This window comes from Rousettus aegyptiacus, unplaced genomic scaffold (genome assembly GCF_014176215.1).
Source record: "Rousettus aegyptiacus isolate mRouAeg1 unplaced genomic scaffold, mRouAeg1.p scaffold_m13_p_4, whole genome shotgun sequence".
NCBI classification, from domain to species: Eukaryota; Metazoa; Chordata; class Mammalia; order Chiroptera; family Pteropodidae; genus Rousettus; species Rousettus aegyptiacus.
Window position 1 is genome coordinate 111,331,516 of NW_023416307.1, and position 13,079 is coordinate 111,344,594.

The 13,079-nt window shown below is 41.2% G+C and overlaps 1 protein-coding gene across 9 annotated transcripts in view; it reads right to left on the minus strand.

Moving 5' to 3' along the window:
- PXK (PX domain containing serine/threonine kinase like) overlaps positions 1 to 11,370 on the minus strand; it is a 67,566-nt gene extending 56,196 nt beyond the window's left edge. For all 9 annotated transcript variants that reach the window (XM_016131626.2, XM_016131625.2, XM_036218668.1 and 6 more), the window contains exon 1: positions 11,163 to 11,370. In XM_016131626.2, coding sequence (XP_015987112.1) covers positions 11,163 to 11,264 — 102 coding nt within the window. In that variant the 5' untranslated portion in view covers positions 11,265 to 11,370. The remainder of the gene's footprint in view (positions 1 to 11,162) is intronic.
- Between the last annotated feature and the right edge of the window lie 1,709 nt (positions 11,371 to 13,079).

Sequence of the window (13,079 nt, forward strand, 5' to 3'; positions counted from 1 at the left end):
GGGGAAAATGTATGTTGTTAAATATGAAAAAAAAAAAAAGAATAAAAAATTCTGTAATTATTCTGATAGGAAGAGGGAACTATACCAAATGTTAACAGCAGCTGTCTCTGGAGGTGAAATTACATGTGGTTTAAATTCTTGGCTATTTTTTTCTATATTTTTCAGAGTATCTTCAATGAGAGTATATTACTTTTCTAATAAGGAAAAATAATTTTTTAAAAAGTTCTTTAGTTTGCTACACATGTAATTTAAAACATGCTGCTTTAAAATAAGGAATCTTTAATGATAAGATAAAGACAGACTATCGGAGTGTGGGTAAGAGTACAGGATGTTATCAACGATAAATGTAAGCTATCCTCATTTTTCCTTTCGCGAGGATACTTTTGGTCATTTTAATGACTCATCAGCACTTTCACTGTGCTGGGGAGACTGGGTAAATAGAAAAGAAAGTCAAATAAATTAACTCTTCCACTTGCATGAGGGGTGGTAAAACATTTGGTGGGAAAGAAACCTGAAACTATGAGTTTCAATAATTTATAGTAGAACCCATCACCATCGCTAAGGATAACGAAGGATTGACTTATACATAAATTTATTCTACCTAGCCTAAAAATATCACTGTGTTCTCCTGAGACACTAATTCCAATTCATAACCACCTATGTAAGTGACTATACATGCCATGCTGCCATAGATCTCCACAGAGCTCAAAGTCATAACTGTGATGTTTATGGAGCACTTACTCTATGCCTTCTGTTCCTCAGCTAATTCCATCTCCCAGCAAAGCTTGGGACTGTCACTATCTCTCTCTTATAAGAACTCCAAGGCTCAGAGAGGGTAAATGCCTTAAACAAGGACACTCGGCTAGTAAGTGATGAGAATGGAGTTCACCAGAGGCCTGTCTAACCAAAGGGGACAGCAGCTCCTAAGTTCTATGGCCTTGGGCAGAATGCTTTCACATCATACACATTCCCATTATGATGAGCAGAAGTCAGCTGAACAGGCAGAACCAGTCCATCAAGTCAGGAAGAAGCTGGAGAGAGTGAGGGGCAGAGCAAGGGCAGGTACCCAGAGTTGAGTAATATAAGTTAATACAGCTGTAGCGCTCTCAGAACACCAGCTGGCTCAGTCTCCTGACTTTAATATACCTGCACTTTGCAACGCACCTCCTACTACATGTACGCAAACTGTTGTCTGTAAATCTTGGCTGAATGGAATCTGGGCATCGCATAGAAGCTGTGTACAAATACAAGAACTATTTTCTATTCACAATGTTAAATAAGCCCCACCAGGAATATTAGGCAAGTTCCGAAGAAGCATTTTTATATGAACATACCTACAGTGGACATCAGATTTATGGAGTCCTCAGCAGTTCAAATGTGTTAATTTCAATTGTATCAAAATGGAAAAGGATTTGACTAGGCTATTTTGCTTCTACAGTATGCTTCTATTAAAATCTAACAACAGGTGCATAATAAATAAACCTCTTGTGTTTTACTGTTAAAAATCATGGATGGAGGCTCTGGGTCTCGATGGACCCAAAGCCCGCTGGTTGCAGGGCTCATAGGTCCTCCTACTCTCTAACTCAGCCTTTCTCAATCAATTCAGCAGTTTGAAGAGAGTAATGACCTAAGGCTGTGACTTCCAATACAGCAGCCACTGCAGACATGTGGCTAGTGAGACTAAGGAACGGAAGTTTAAATTTTATTTAATTTTATTAAATTAATCTAGTAGCTACAGTATTAGTAGTACAGTTATAAATTATTTGGAGATATAAACAGATATTTATGAAAATGTAAGCATATTGAACACAATGTGTTATGATTTGCTTTGTTTCCTCTTTATATAACATGAATCTCTTTCCATATTACTAGCCATACCGCTGGTTATATTATTTTTAATGTCTATATCTGTGCCAGTCAATATAGTAGCCACAAGCAATATGTGGCTATTGAGCACCTGAAATGTGCTCAATACTGATATATGTTGTAATTGTAAAATATACACAATTTCAACATTTTTATATGACATAACATAAGACATATTAATAATTTTTAGATTTACTACCTGTTGAAATGCTAATGTTTTGGATTCAGTAAGTTAAATAGATTATATTATTTGAATTAATTTCACTTGTTTCTTTTTACTTATTAATGTGGCTACCAGAAAATTTTAAATTACATGTGTTGTTTGAGTTACATTTGGACAGCACTGCTCTAAGGCCTCCACTGTATGTCAGGAATTTACTCCACTCTTACGAAACCAGGATGGAAGAACTAAGAAAATGGTCACCCAAATCAGGATCTGGTGGGTTAGCAACAGTTTAGAACAGGATGAACAACTAGGGGCTCTGGAAGGTGTTTCGACATTTATGTGTTAAAAGCTATAAGGCTTCTGTTTTATTTCTACTTTTCGAAAATTCGTCAATAAAATAATTCTTTAATTATCTTCTCTAATTTTGAACAGTGTGCATTCAGGAAGCATGGGAGGAATCGTGGGGATCAGATGAACATATTCATGATTTAGTTGGTTCATCATGGTTTTGACCATTACACAGCTTTTTAATTGATTTTGCTCTTAGTCATACATGATTTCACTTACACCCATAATAGACCATGCATGACTAAAAGCAGGCTTAAGAAATGCCAGTGGCAAAATATAAGTTAGTGAGAAGTTAGGAACATGCGAAGCAGAATCATCATAAAAGTAGTAATTCCACAAATTGTCTGAAGATCCTCTTTATCAGTGCCTTAATTTGTATTCATCTTATCACAATTCTCACTCTTTCTAATATTGCAAAAAAAAAAAACAACCAGTATAATTCAGATCCCACACATTAATATAATTTTAAATAATGTACTGATCTAAATAAAATACTTTTTAGACATAAAATTAGGGGTTTTTTGTTTTTTACAATTCAATATTACTATGAAAGGAGATCGTTAAGTTAAAAAAAAAATCCTGGAGAGCGCAGATTTAGAACATGTTCTCTGAAAGGCTCTGTTAAGCCTTTCTTAGTTCTGTAAACCCCAGGAGGACCTGAGAGGATGAAGCCATTCCCACATGCCCTCACTGCTCCCAGGCAGACAGGCACTTTCAATACTTTCTTTCACCTTTGGTTTAGGTATCTGCCACCTTTACAAGGATGTAAGCTCCCTGTTTCATTCATCTTTTTCTCTTAGTACATGGCACAGTGCCTGGCACACAGTCCTGGCTAATGTTCCCAGCATCTTAGATGCTTTACAACACAGAGCGAAGTGTGCCCAACCCAAGGAAGGGTACACTCCCACAGCCTGACTACTGGAGCGGGTCCACTTAGGGGAAAGGAAGTCAGCTGCGCTATAGAGAACACATGTGCATTTCTCAGGAAGCAGCTTTCTAAAGGTGTCAGCTGCCCCTTGCCCCCTTGCAAATGTCAGTTAGCATGCATGGTCACTTGGCAGGGGAAGTGGCAGCGGAAAGAACAAAGCAAAGGGCTTCCTAGTTTATTTTTGTACTTCACTGCCAGAGGTCAAAAGTGAAGTGTGTGCCCCCGTGTTGGGGTTCCTCTGGTGATGAACAAAAGCTAGGAAGTGAAGAGCTGAAATGGGCATTTGCCAGGAGCCACTTCCCTTCAGGCCTGGCTTCAGGGAGCTCATTTGCCAGTTTAGTGGCTGAGCCCCTCCTCCCGCCCACCTGCCTCTCCCACCTCTTGCACCACCAATAGCCAAATCTTCAGCCAGGCAGGCCTAGTAAGGAGACCCTGTGCTGCATCTCCCTGAGCCTGGCTGTCCAAATGTGTTCCTTGAAGTTAAAAAAAAAAAAAAAAAAAATAGGGGAGTTGATCTTTGAAATGACAACACTGGTCTTTTGTTTTGCCATTTGTTATCAAAGTACTCATAGTTGACAGTGAGACAAACTTTTAAATAAATAATTTTCCTTTTTCCATTCAACATATGAGTGCCAAAAAAGCTACCAGTACCCTGGCAAATACAAAGGTAATAAATAACAACAAAACAGATGATGCTTATGTGCTGAGCTCTGTTCACAATGCTCCATGTTTATGAGCTCAATTAATTCTCACAGCAGCCCTAATACACTCTTACTATCTCTGCTTTGCAGTTGAAGAAACTGAGGCTGGAGAGATTAAGCAATTTATCAAAAGTCATTAAGGCACTGTCACTCTCCTCAAGTTATTTACAATTTCACCTGTGTTGGAGGGGAGGTTATACATAGAAAACAGAGTAGTAAGAAATAACGGATGTGTAAAATGCTTACAACTCTTAGCCAAAGCTTAATGAGATTTTCAGAGGAAGGAAAACCATATCCAGCTTGGTAGGTAAGACTGTAAATAGTCTACAGGAAGGTTTCCTGAGCTATACCTCAAATAACTGCATTCATTCAATGAATTCACTTATTTGACAAATATTTACAAAATGCTTACTATCTATGTGCCAGAGACCGTGCTAGTTTGAATAAAAACAGCAACACAGAGACATGAAAGGCCGATTTAGAGTAAAAAGTACTCAAAGGGAAAGACATGGTCAGAAGCAGAAGCTTGTGGCAGGCGTGTGCCTTCCCTGCACAGCCACCTCTCCACCCTCAGCAGCCTGAGAGCTCCTAGAGCAGAGCCTGCTCACCACTGCAGCCCTAGAGCAGACACAATACCCAGGAGAAAGCCAGAGCACAAGAAGTACTCATGGAATAACCGAGAGCAAGGCTGCCAGCGAATGTGGTGATCCATACGGTCACATGCAGAGAGATACCCAGAGTATGGCAATGTGCCACCCAGCAATTCCCAGCGCTCTGGTGGGTCTGTGGGTGCTGCCATGCTGGCCAGATCCTTGGCCTGACACTAAGCGTCTAACGTGAGCAGGCCCAATTCAGGCTTCATTTTCCTCTATTTCTGCAAAGAGGAAAGTGCTGGGAACTAAGGCACAATAAGTCCCTGCCCAGGATTCACCTGCGGGATCATTTGGGAAGGACCAGCTCAAAGGCAAGCCCTGGGTAAACAATACTGCGTTCCCTTTTCACCTCTACAGGTGGTTCTTAGATATTTTTACACCCAAGATTCTCCCATACCAACACTCTATTCATTCCCTCCTCCCACCTCCATAAAAAAAAAAAAGCCTCAACCACATTAATGAGGAGAAATGACCTACTTCTGATGAGCCATGTCAAAGAAATGACAGCAGCCTCTGTTTAGGTATCATAAACAGAGGTGTTTTGATAAACAGAAGGAACCCTGGCTAGGGCTAAGACACAGTGCTTTCCAGCTCAGAGCCCTTTGCCTTTCCCCTGAGCCACCTTGTTTAACAATTCATGTAGGCACCACACCTAGATGCACTAGGCAAGTGGCAACCTAAAGCAATTTTTTTTCACACAAACAGGACATAATTCCATTGTTCTAAGTACAGAATTTTCATAAAGTAGGATATGTGTGATAGCGTACTGTATTTTTTAGATGTACCTATCATACCAACTAAAAAAAAAGTGATTCTCAAAGTTTACAGCTTTTAATATTTATCTAACAGTGATTTTTACCCTCAGATCCACAGCCTAAGAGCAAGCTTCAGGTCAGTGTATGAGTATTTATGGAGAATCTGTCCCTCTGATGAGATTCTTAAAGGAGTTGGACCTGAAGAGCTAAAGAACTTGTACTTAGACTACATCCCAAGTTTAGCATCCTGCTGTTATAAAACTTTTCAGGGTAAAGGCTAACAGATTGAGGCTTCTTTTGATGTAATAAAAATGTTCTAAAATTGATTATAGCGATAGATATACAACTCTGTGCCTATACTAAAAGCCATTGAATTGTATACCTTAAATGGGTAAAAAGTATGGTATATGCATTATATAGAGCAATTACCAAAAAAAAAATTTTGTTCCCAGAAGAACTCCTGTTGCTCTGCAATGGATTCCTCAAATCAAAATGTTAATAAATAGAAGTGTACCCTCTTCTTGGTCACTAAAAAATAGGTACTTGATTATCTGAAGACAATTAAAACAGAATTCCCTTTTGCTTTCAAACTGCATTCTTTTAGTAAGCAAGATTATCTTGCTCTTTAGCCAGACTTACCCCAAATTTGATAGTCAGCAAGATCCACTGGAGACTAAATGTTCAATCTGCATAAACTCTTCCCCTCCTGAAGCCTCGGTATTTACTCAAGGTAAAGTGTTTGTCCCACAGTACTTAGTCGAAAGTTTCAAAATGAAAATGAAGGACCCCTGTCACCTCCTCTGAAAAGGAGTTGCACCTTAATTCCCCACTACCATGTGCATGTTACTCATGAAAGAAGTCACTAACAAGGATAACTTCCATAACTTTCAGTCTGAGAAAAAAAAAAATGAAAAAAGCCTGTTGCTCTCCCTCTCATAACACCTCCCAAAAACACTTAAGCTCTTCTGAATTTTAAAACAACATTCTGGTTCAGGCCCCTGGTTTTCAGGATGCCAAAAGCTAGAACATAAAGGAGTTTCATTTCACATGGAACCGCCAAAAACTACTAGCAGCTTGAAAAGGAACCACTACCTGCCTGCAATAGAGAACAGAGGATTTGTTTTACTTGCCCCAAATAAACCCATTTATACCCTCAATCAAAAATCTGTATTTTGAACAATCTCAGGATCACAATCCATATGGAAGCTGTGTACACATGAGTGGCTAGTTCCATAATTCCCCTGGGGAGCAAAGCACTTAACTATCTTTTCACATAAACTTCAGCTCTAGGATCCTACATTTAGGTCCCAGTAACTAAGCCAGCTTCTTATTTGTATTCCTACCACGAGAAACCCTTCTGGTGGAATAACCCTCAAAAGAGGTATATATATGAGAGTTAAGAATCACCAGCCCCTAAATCAAGCTATAAAAGTTGACGTCTTCAATAGGAAGAGATTATTTACAAACTCTAAACTACCAGTCTCTAAAAGCTTCCAACTCAGTTTTCTGACAGCATCCATCACAGGTTTCAAGTGAGGAAAAATATATAACCAAGTAGAAGACAAGTGATTAGATGCCCAGAAAATTAGTATTATTATTTTATTTTATTGTTATTTCATTATAATGTGCTACAAGTTAATTATCATATTGTCTGCATTTGTCTATGCAAACGTCTTCAAAATAACTTTTTAAGTATTCAGTATAACTTGGAATTCTAAAACTGCCAAATAGCTCTCCAAAAGGAAGCCCAGATAGATTCTGGTATTGAGCACTGGACTGCCTTAAAATGTCAGGATCTGAAGGCAATGATGTCTTTTAATTTGGCATCACATTTGAATAAGTATTCTGGTAATATATGGATAGAGTTTAAAAGGCTACCAAAAAAAAAGGTCACTAAAAAGCTGAAGGAAGATCAATAAACCAAGCCACAAAATGAATTTCAAAACCATCTGTGTTATGACAGGTAAAGATTCTGGTTGACTTCTAAATACTCTAAAATGAAAGACCTCAGAATCTGATAGAACAAAAGCTCTATGAAAGCAGGAGCTGTCTAGTTCACCACATCTCCAGCATGTGACTGGGACGTAATAGGCACTCAATACATATTTGTTGAATAAATAAACAGTGTAGGAATGCAGTTTACAAAAGTCAAAGTTTCAAGGAGAGATTCATTTTCAGTAAAGATCTTAACATGTAATATTACCTTTTCCACAGCTTTAAAATTTTTTCTGTTATGCCTCAAATATCACTATCTTTTGTTTCTCAAGAACAAAATACACCAAATGCAGAGTAAATAGGCCCTGATTCAGATGAACCTCAGAGAAGAATATTTTAAAAGGGAGGAAATCTAGATTGAGCTATCATACTAAAGCACACTAACCAGCAAAAGTTGGATATGCATCTTTGACAACAACCCTCTCCAAAACTATCGGTTTCCTCTGGTTTCCGTTTCAGCTAGATAAGCATAAGCATTTTTTCTAGTCTACTAACTTTAAAAGTTTTCCTTTTCATATAGCCAAGAACTTATAGATTTCCCTTATCTTCTCTTAGTCTCTCCAAACTTTCCCACAATTTACATGTATGGCTTTTAACCAGAATTCCTTTTCTTTGGAAAACTTCCCTTTCCTCCCACCTCATGCTGAAAGCATTCTCTCTCTAATATTGTCCTTTCTGATTTTTAAAAATAATTTCCTTACATGAATCTTTTTGGAAAAATACTTTTTATTTTTCAATTACAGTTGGCATACAATATTGTATTAGTTTCAGGTGTATGTCCTTTCTGATTTTATAGAAGCTTCATTTCCTTGAAGCAGAGGCCTGGTCTATTTCCTGAAGGTAAATTTACTGTGTTCCATAAGAGTGAAAATAAAATCATTCAAACCACAGTCAAGCACAGAATCACCTAGCAACTTGCACCCTTTTCAGTCAGTTGTTCATCCCAGTATGCTTTTCTGGTGGTAATCTTGTGCTCTCTTTATCCTTCGGCATCTGCATTTTCCAATCTAAAACATTTTGCCTCCCAAGTCCGTAAAGCCTAAGTCATATGTAATCTAAAATTTTCTCCTATAAATTTTGTTTCCCAAGGCTAAACAATTTTGATAAATGAAAGGAACTATGCACAGAAATTAGCTTACTTGCAATAGTAACACTTTAATGTGCTTAACCCTTTGCATATATGTTGCCAGGGACTAAACAGACAGAAGAAATGCACTTTATAAACACTTCATAAAAATTATTTCATCTGATCCTCAAAACAACCTTGGGAAGCAAGCAGGGCAGGCATTATTAACTCATTTACAGATGACAAAACTAAATATCAAAAAAGGTTACGTGACTCGTCCAACCAATGTCACACAACTAGCAAGTGTCAGCCCAAACCCCTATTAAGGTCTTGCCTCTTCCAACCCTAAGACCATCTATTATATACTATCTCTAGGTTTCTGTCCTACAGCCAAGAAGCAACTTCCTAGAGATTCAGTATTTCATAGGGAGGACCACCTTCTGACTTTTGAGACACCATCTTTCTTCAGCTAACAAGACAGAAAGCCATTTTCAACCTTGCCAACAGAAAACAATGCCATTTTCTTCTATATACCACTCTTAGTGACTACTTCTTTCCAAAATAATGTCCAACAGTTCCTGTTATAAAGGGACTTACTCATAAGGCACTAATAGTCCAAAAAGTTTGCATCAGCATATGATTGTCTCAATAAAGTTCAGGGCTGATGCAACATTTCTCAGTCTCAGATTTAACAGCTAAAATGACAAGAAGAGTCAAAAATTATGCAAGACAATGCTACATTCATTGTTTTTTTTCCTCCACTACATCTGCCTCTATGGGTCTCCTGTGAGTCACTGTCTTTTGTGTTCAGTCATCATTATAGGAGTTGCCATTCTTTCTACCCTAAATTACTTTTCTTTATTTCTTAAAGAAAAGCTCCGCAATAAAAAATGGAATCCTATTACATCTTTTACCACCTTGCTGAAGCACTGACCCCTTAACTCAGTGCCTATGTTGTCCCAATTTTCATCACCACCATTTTACACAAACAGAAAGACAGGCAAAGTATGGCTGTGATTTATTTATTCATTCAACAAATACATGAAATCCTATCAGATACCAAGAACTGAGACACACTCAAAAATGAACAAGAAGTTTCCCTCCTCTCACAGCCTGTCAGAGAGGAATACTAAAGAAGTAATTACAGAATAAATTGATCAGCGTTAAGGTGGAAGTGAGCACATGGTTTGGGGCAGTGGCTGTCATGGAATGTTTCCTGGAAGAAGTGGTCTGTGAGCATTTACAAGCATCTCTCTTCACTCTCACTAAAAAATATACCTAAAATATTTGACCCCATTCCCTAAAGATTATAAGATTTACTTGCCAACAGTCAAGTCAAAATCTAATTTAATAGCAGAATTTATTCTTGATTTCCTGTCCTAAATTTCAACCCTTAAGTCATATTCCCTTAACACAAATTACAGAGGATTTAACAAATTCTGTCCTATACATTGCCTTCTCACAAGTTCATAGAACGGAATTATAGGGAAAGGAAATAAAATGCAGTTTTAAAAAATATTTCATAACTGGAATGACACTTTAAACAATCCAAGCCCTACAAAGCATGGCTGTTGCAAGAGGAAACTGAGGTTCAAAAAGTCTCACTTCAATACAAAGAATAAAAGATCTCTTTGAAGTCGCCAGAACAGCTTGAATAAAAAGAGAAACAGAAGGCTATTGTGGGGCTTTAGCCTCCAGATGATGAACCCCAAACACACTGCAATGGTAAATAAACAAGCCTCTGAGCCGGAATCTGATTTGGTGATCTAACAAAACATTACAATTTAAGGAATCTCTCTCTCTCTCCCCATTCATTATTTCCCAAAGTCCCACTGGCTGGCAGCTCCTGGTTTTTTTTGCTGGTTCCTGGGTTTATTGCTTGTAAATTATAATGCATAGTGTGCTCTTCCAAAAAAAAAAAAGGTACAGGCAAATGAAAACAACCATGACTTTAAAGCCATATAAAAAACGGTATATGCAACAGAAATGAACTCTGCCTGTGTTTACTATGAGGGCCTATTCCTCCTTTATGCTACTCCAGTGGATGTTAAACTCAAATGAACGTTACCACTGCCCACTAAATACCAGGTTAGAGGTCGGAAGGAGCACCTGTCTCAGCAGGACCACAGACTGCCTCCCTCACAACGTCCCTGTGCCTCGGCCAAGCAACTACCCTGGATATGGGGCTGCAGACCCCAGCCACTTTCGCTCTGCTATCCCAATAAGTAGGTTCTAAAATCATATTCCCATTTGGACCGGCACACCCTCATCCTCACCACTCAGATCCCCAGCTGAAAGGAGGGAAATTCAGCGGCTCCAAAGAGCAGAAGGCTGGCGACGGGCAGAGTGGATGAGAGGGTCGTCTGTTTACCTGGCTGCCCCAAGGTGGGCCAGAGAATCCAACACCTTCCCCAATTCAGAGTCCCAGTCCAGGGCACCGCCGAGCCCCTCCCATCCTTGGCCCAGGAGGTGCGATCCCCAGCCCCGACCCCTCCGGACCTCAGCTATTGCCTGGGCCCCCAGGGCCCCAAGGCCCAGAACCACCGCCACCCCAGGGCCCTCCCGGCTTGGGCCGCCAAGCTGTGCCAGGTCCCCGCCGCGGCGACCCTGCCAGGCGGTCCGCAGCCCTCTCGCGGCCCGGGGCCGCCCGGCGCCGCCCGCCCGCCCTCCGGCCGGCCGCGCACCGTGTGGGACTGCAGGCTCTGGCTCGCCTCGATGGCTGCTGTCAGCGGCACCGTGTCGTCTAGCAGCACCTTCCCGACAGGCGGCTTCTCCATAAAGGCCATCCCGGGACGCCCGTCCGCCACCGGCTCGGGACCAGGGGCAGGAACCAGAGGCGCCGAGTCCCGCCGCCCGCCTGGCTCCGCCGCGGCCGCTGCTGTCAACACGCGCCGCCCCACGCGCCGCCGCCACCCGCCGGGCCCGCGAGGTCCTAACGCCGACCTTCCCCTGCCGCGGTCGCTGTCAATACTGGCCGTCTTTCGCGCTGCTGCCTCCCGCGGGGTCCTAGCGCCAAACTTCCGCTTTCACCGCTGCCCTGGACCCGCTCCTCCCAAGTCCTCGCGGCCGCACCGCAAACCATGTATCCTTAGCACCGGGCCTACGATCCGGGGACACTTCGCCCTAAGCCATCACCCCCAGAGATGCTCAGATCCGAAGACACCGAGTCCTGAGCTCTGCGATCCAGGAAACCACAGGCCAAAGATCCCCAAATCAAACTTCTCAGTGTTGGGCTTTTGACATTAGGCCCTCAGATGCTGGGATTGTCAGACTTGAGATCTTAACTACTGGACCTTTCCTGCTCAGGCCTCCCGAGCCCAAGCACCGTAAGACCCAGAATAAAGGTCGTCAGTATGGGACCATCAGTCCGCACCCTGCAGACCCAGATACTTTCTAAAACAAGTCCCTCAGATTCAGGTTTTACTAGAACTTTTGAACCTCACTCTTCAGACCCAAAAATCTAAAAGCTGGGCCATCAGAATTGGACCCCACAGGTGGAGCACTTGGACTCCAGAACCCTCAGACCCAAGCTCTTTGAACTGGGGACCCTAAACACTGGGCACTGGTCCAGTCTCTACTCTTGGTGCCAGTTCTTAGCTCAGCCCACAAGGCTTTGAACCCTGAGAACCCTCAACCAAGATATCTAAGACTTGGGGTCCTCAGTCCCACTGTACCAACTCCAAAAACCTCAAACTCACATCAGAAGAACTTTGTGCCTAACTTCTCGGCTCCAAATTTGTCTCAGATTCTGCCTGAATCCAAGGCTACAATTCTGACACTCCTTACAACTCATCCCCATTCCACCCCACAAACACACAGAAATCCCACACTGCTCTCTCCCAAGGCAGCATCCTAAGATGATACAGAGTTATACTTGGAATTAGATGGCAGAGATCTCCAGGGCTCTGGCATTTTGACAGCTGTGTAAGTTACCCAACCTCTCTAAGCCTAGCTTCCCATCTGCAAAATGGAGATAATACTTGTACAAAAAGGTTGGTATGAAGAATGCAGTAGGATGGGAAGGGGCTTGCACACAATAAAAGCTCAATATTACTTCCTTCCCCTACGGTTCACAGCGGAGAGTTTCTAATTCTTAAATCTGTCTCCCCTAAATTTCTACACTTCAGACAAAAAGAGAACAAAGTTTCTTGGTAATACCACTACCACCACTACCACCACCAAAATTTGACACCACAGGCCTAGACAGTATCCAAAGTGGGTATCCTCTCCAGATCTCAAGTTTAATGGGATTATTGGGCAACCCCAAGTGGCCAAGTAGCTTTGACAAACTGACTTAGGGGCCAAGACTCAGTGGATAGAGATGCAAAAAGGGAAATATGGCACTTCATGATTCAGTCCTAAAATAATCAGAACTCCTGCATTCCATTTGTGTCCCAGTGTGTTTTAAAACACCAGTCTATTCAAACAAAACCATATATCACTTAGGGAGAATTCAACTTTTTACTTTCATTTCTTTAAGGCAAACAGCTTATTTCATTGCCAGAATCACAGACATCCAAATTCTGCTTTAATTATTACTCCTGTCTTAATTAAATGGTGGCCTGACCATGACAAGGCTTTTCTTGCATACTGTTGGTGGG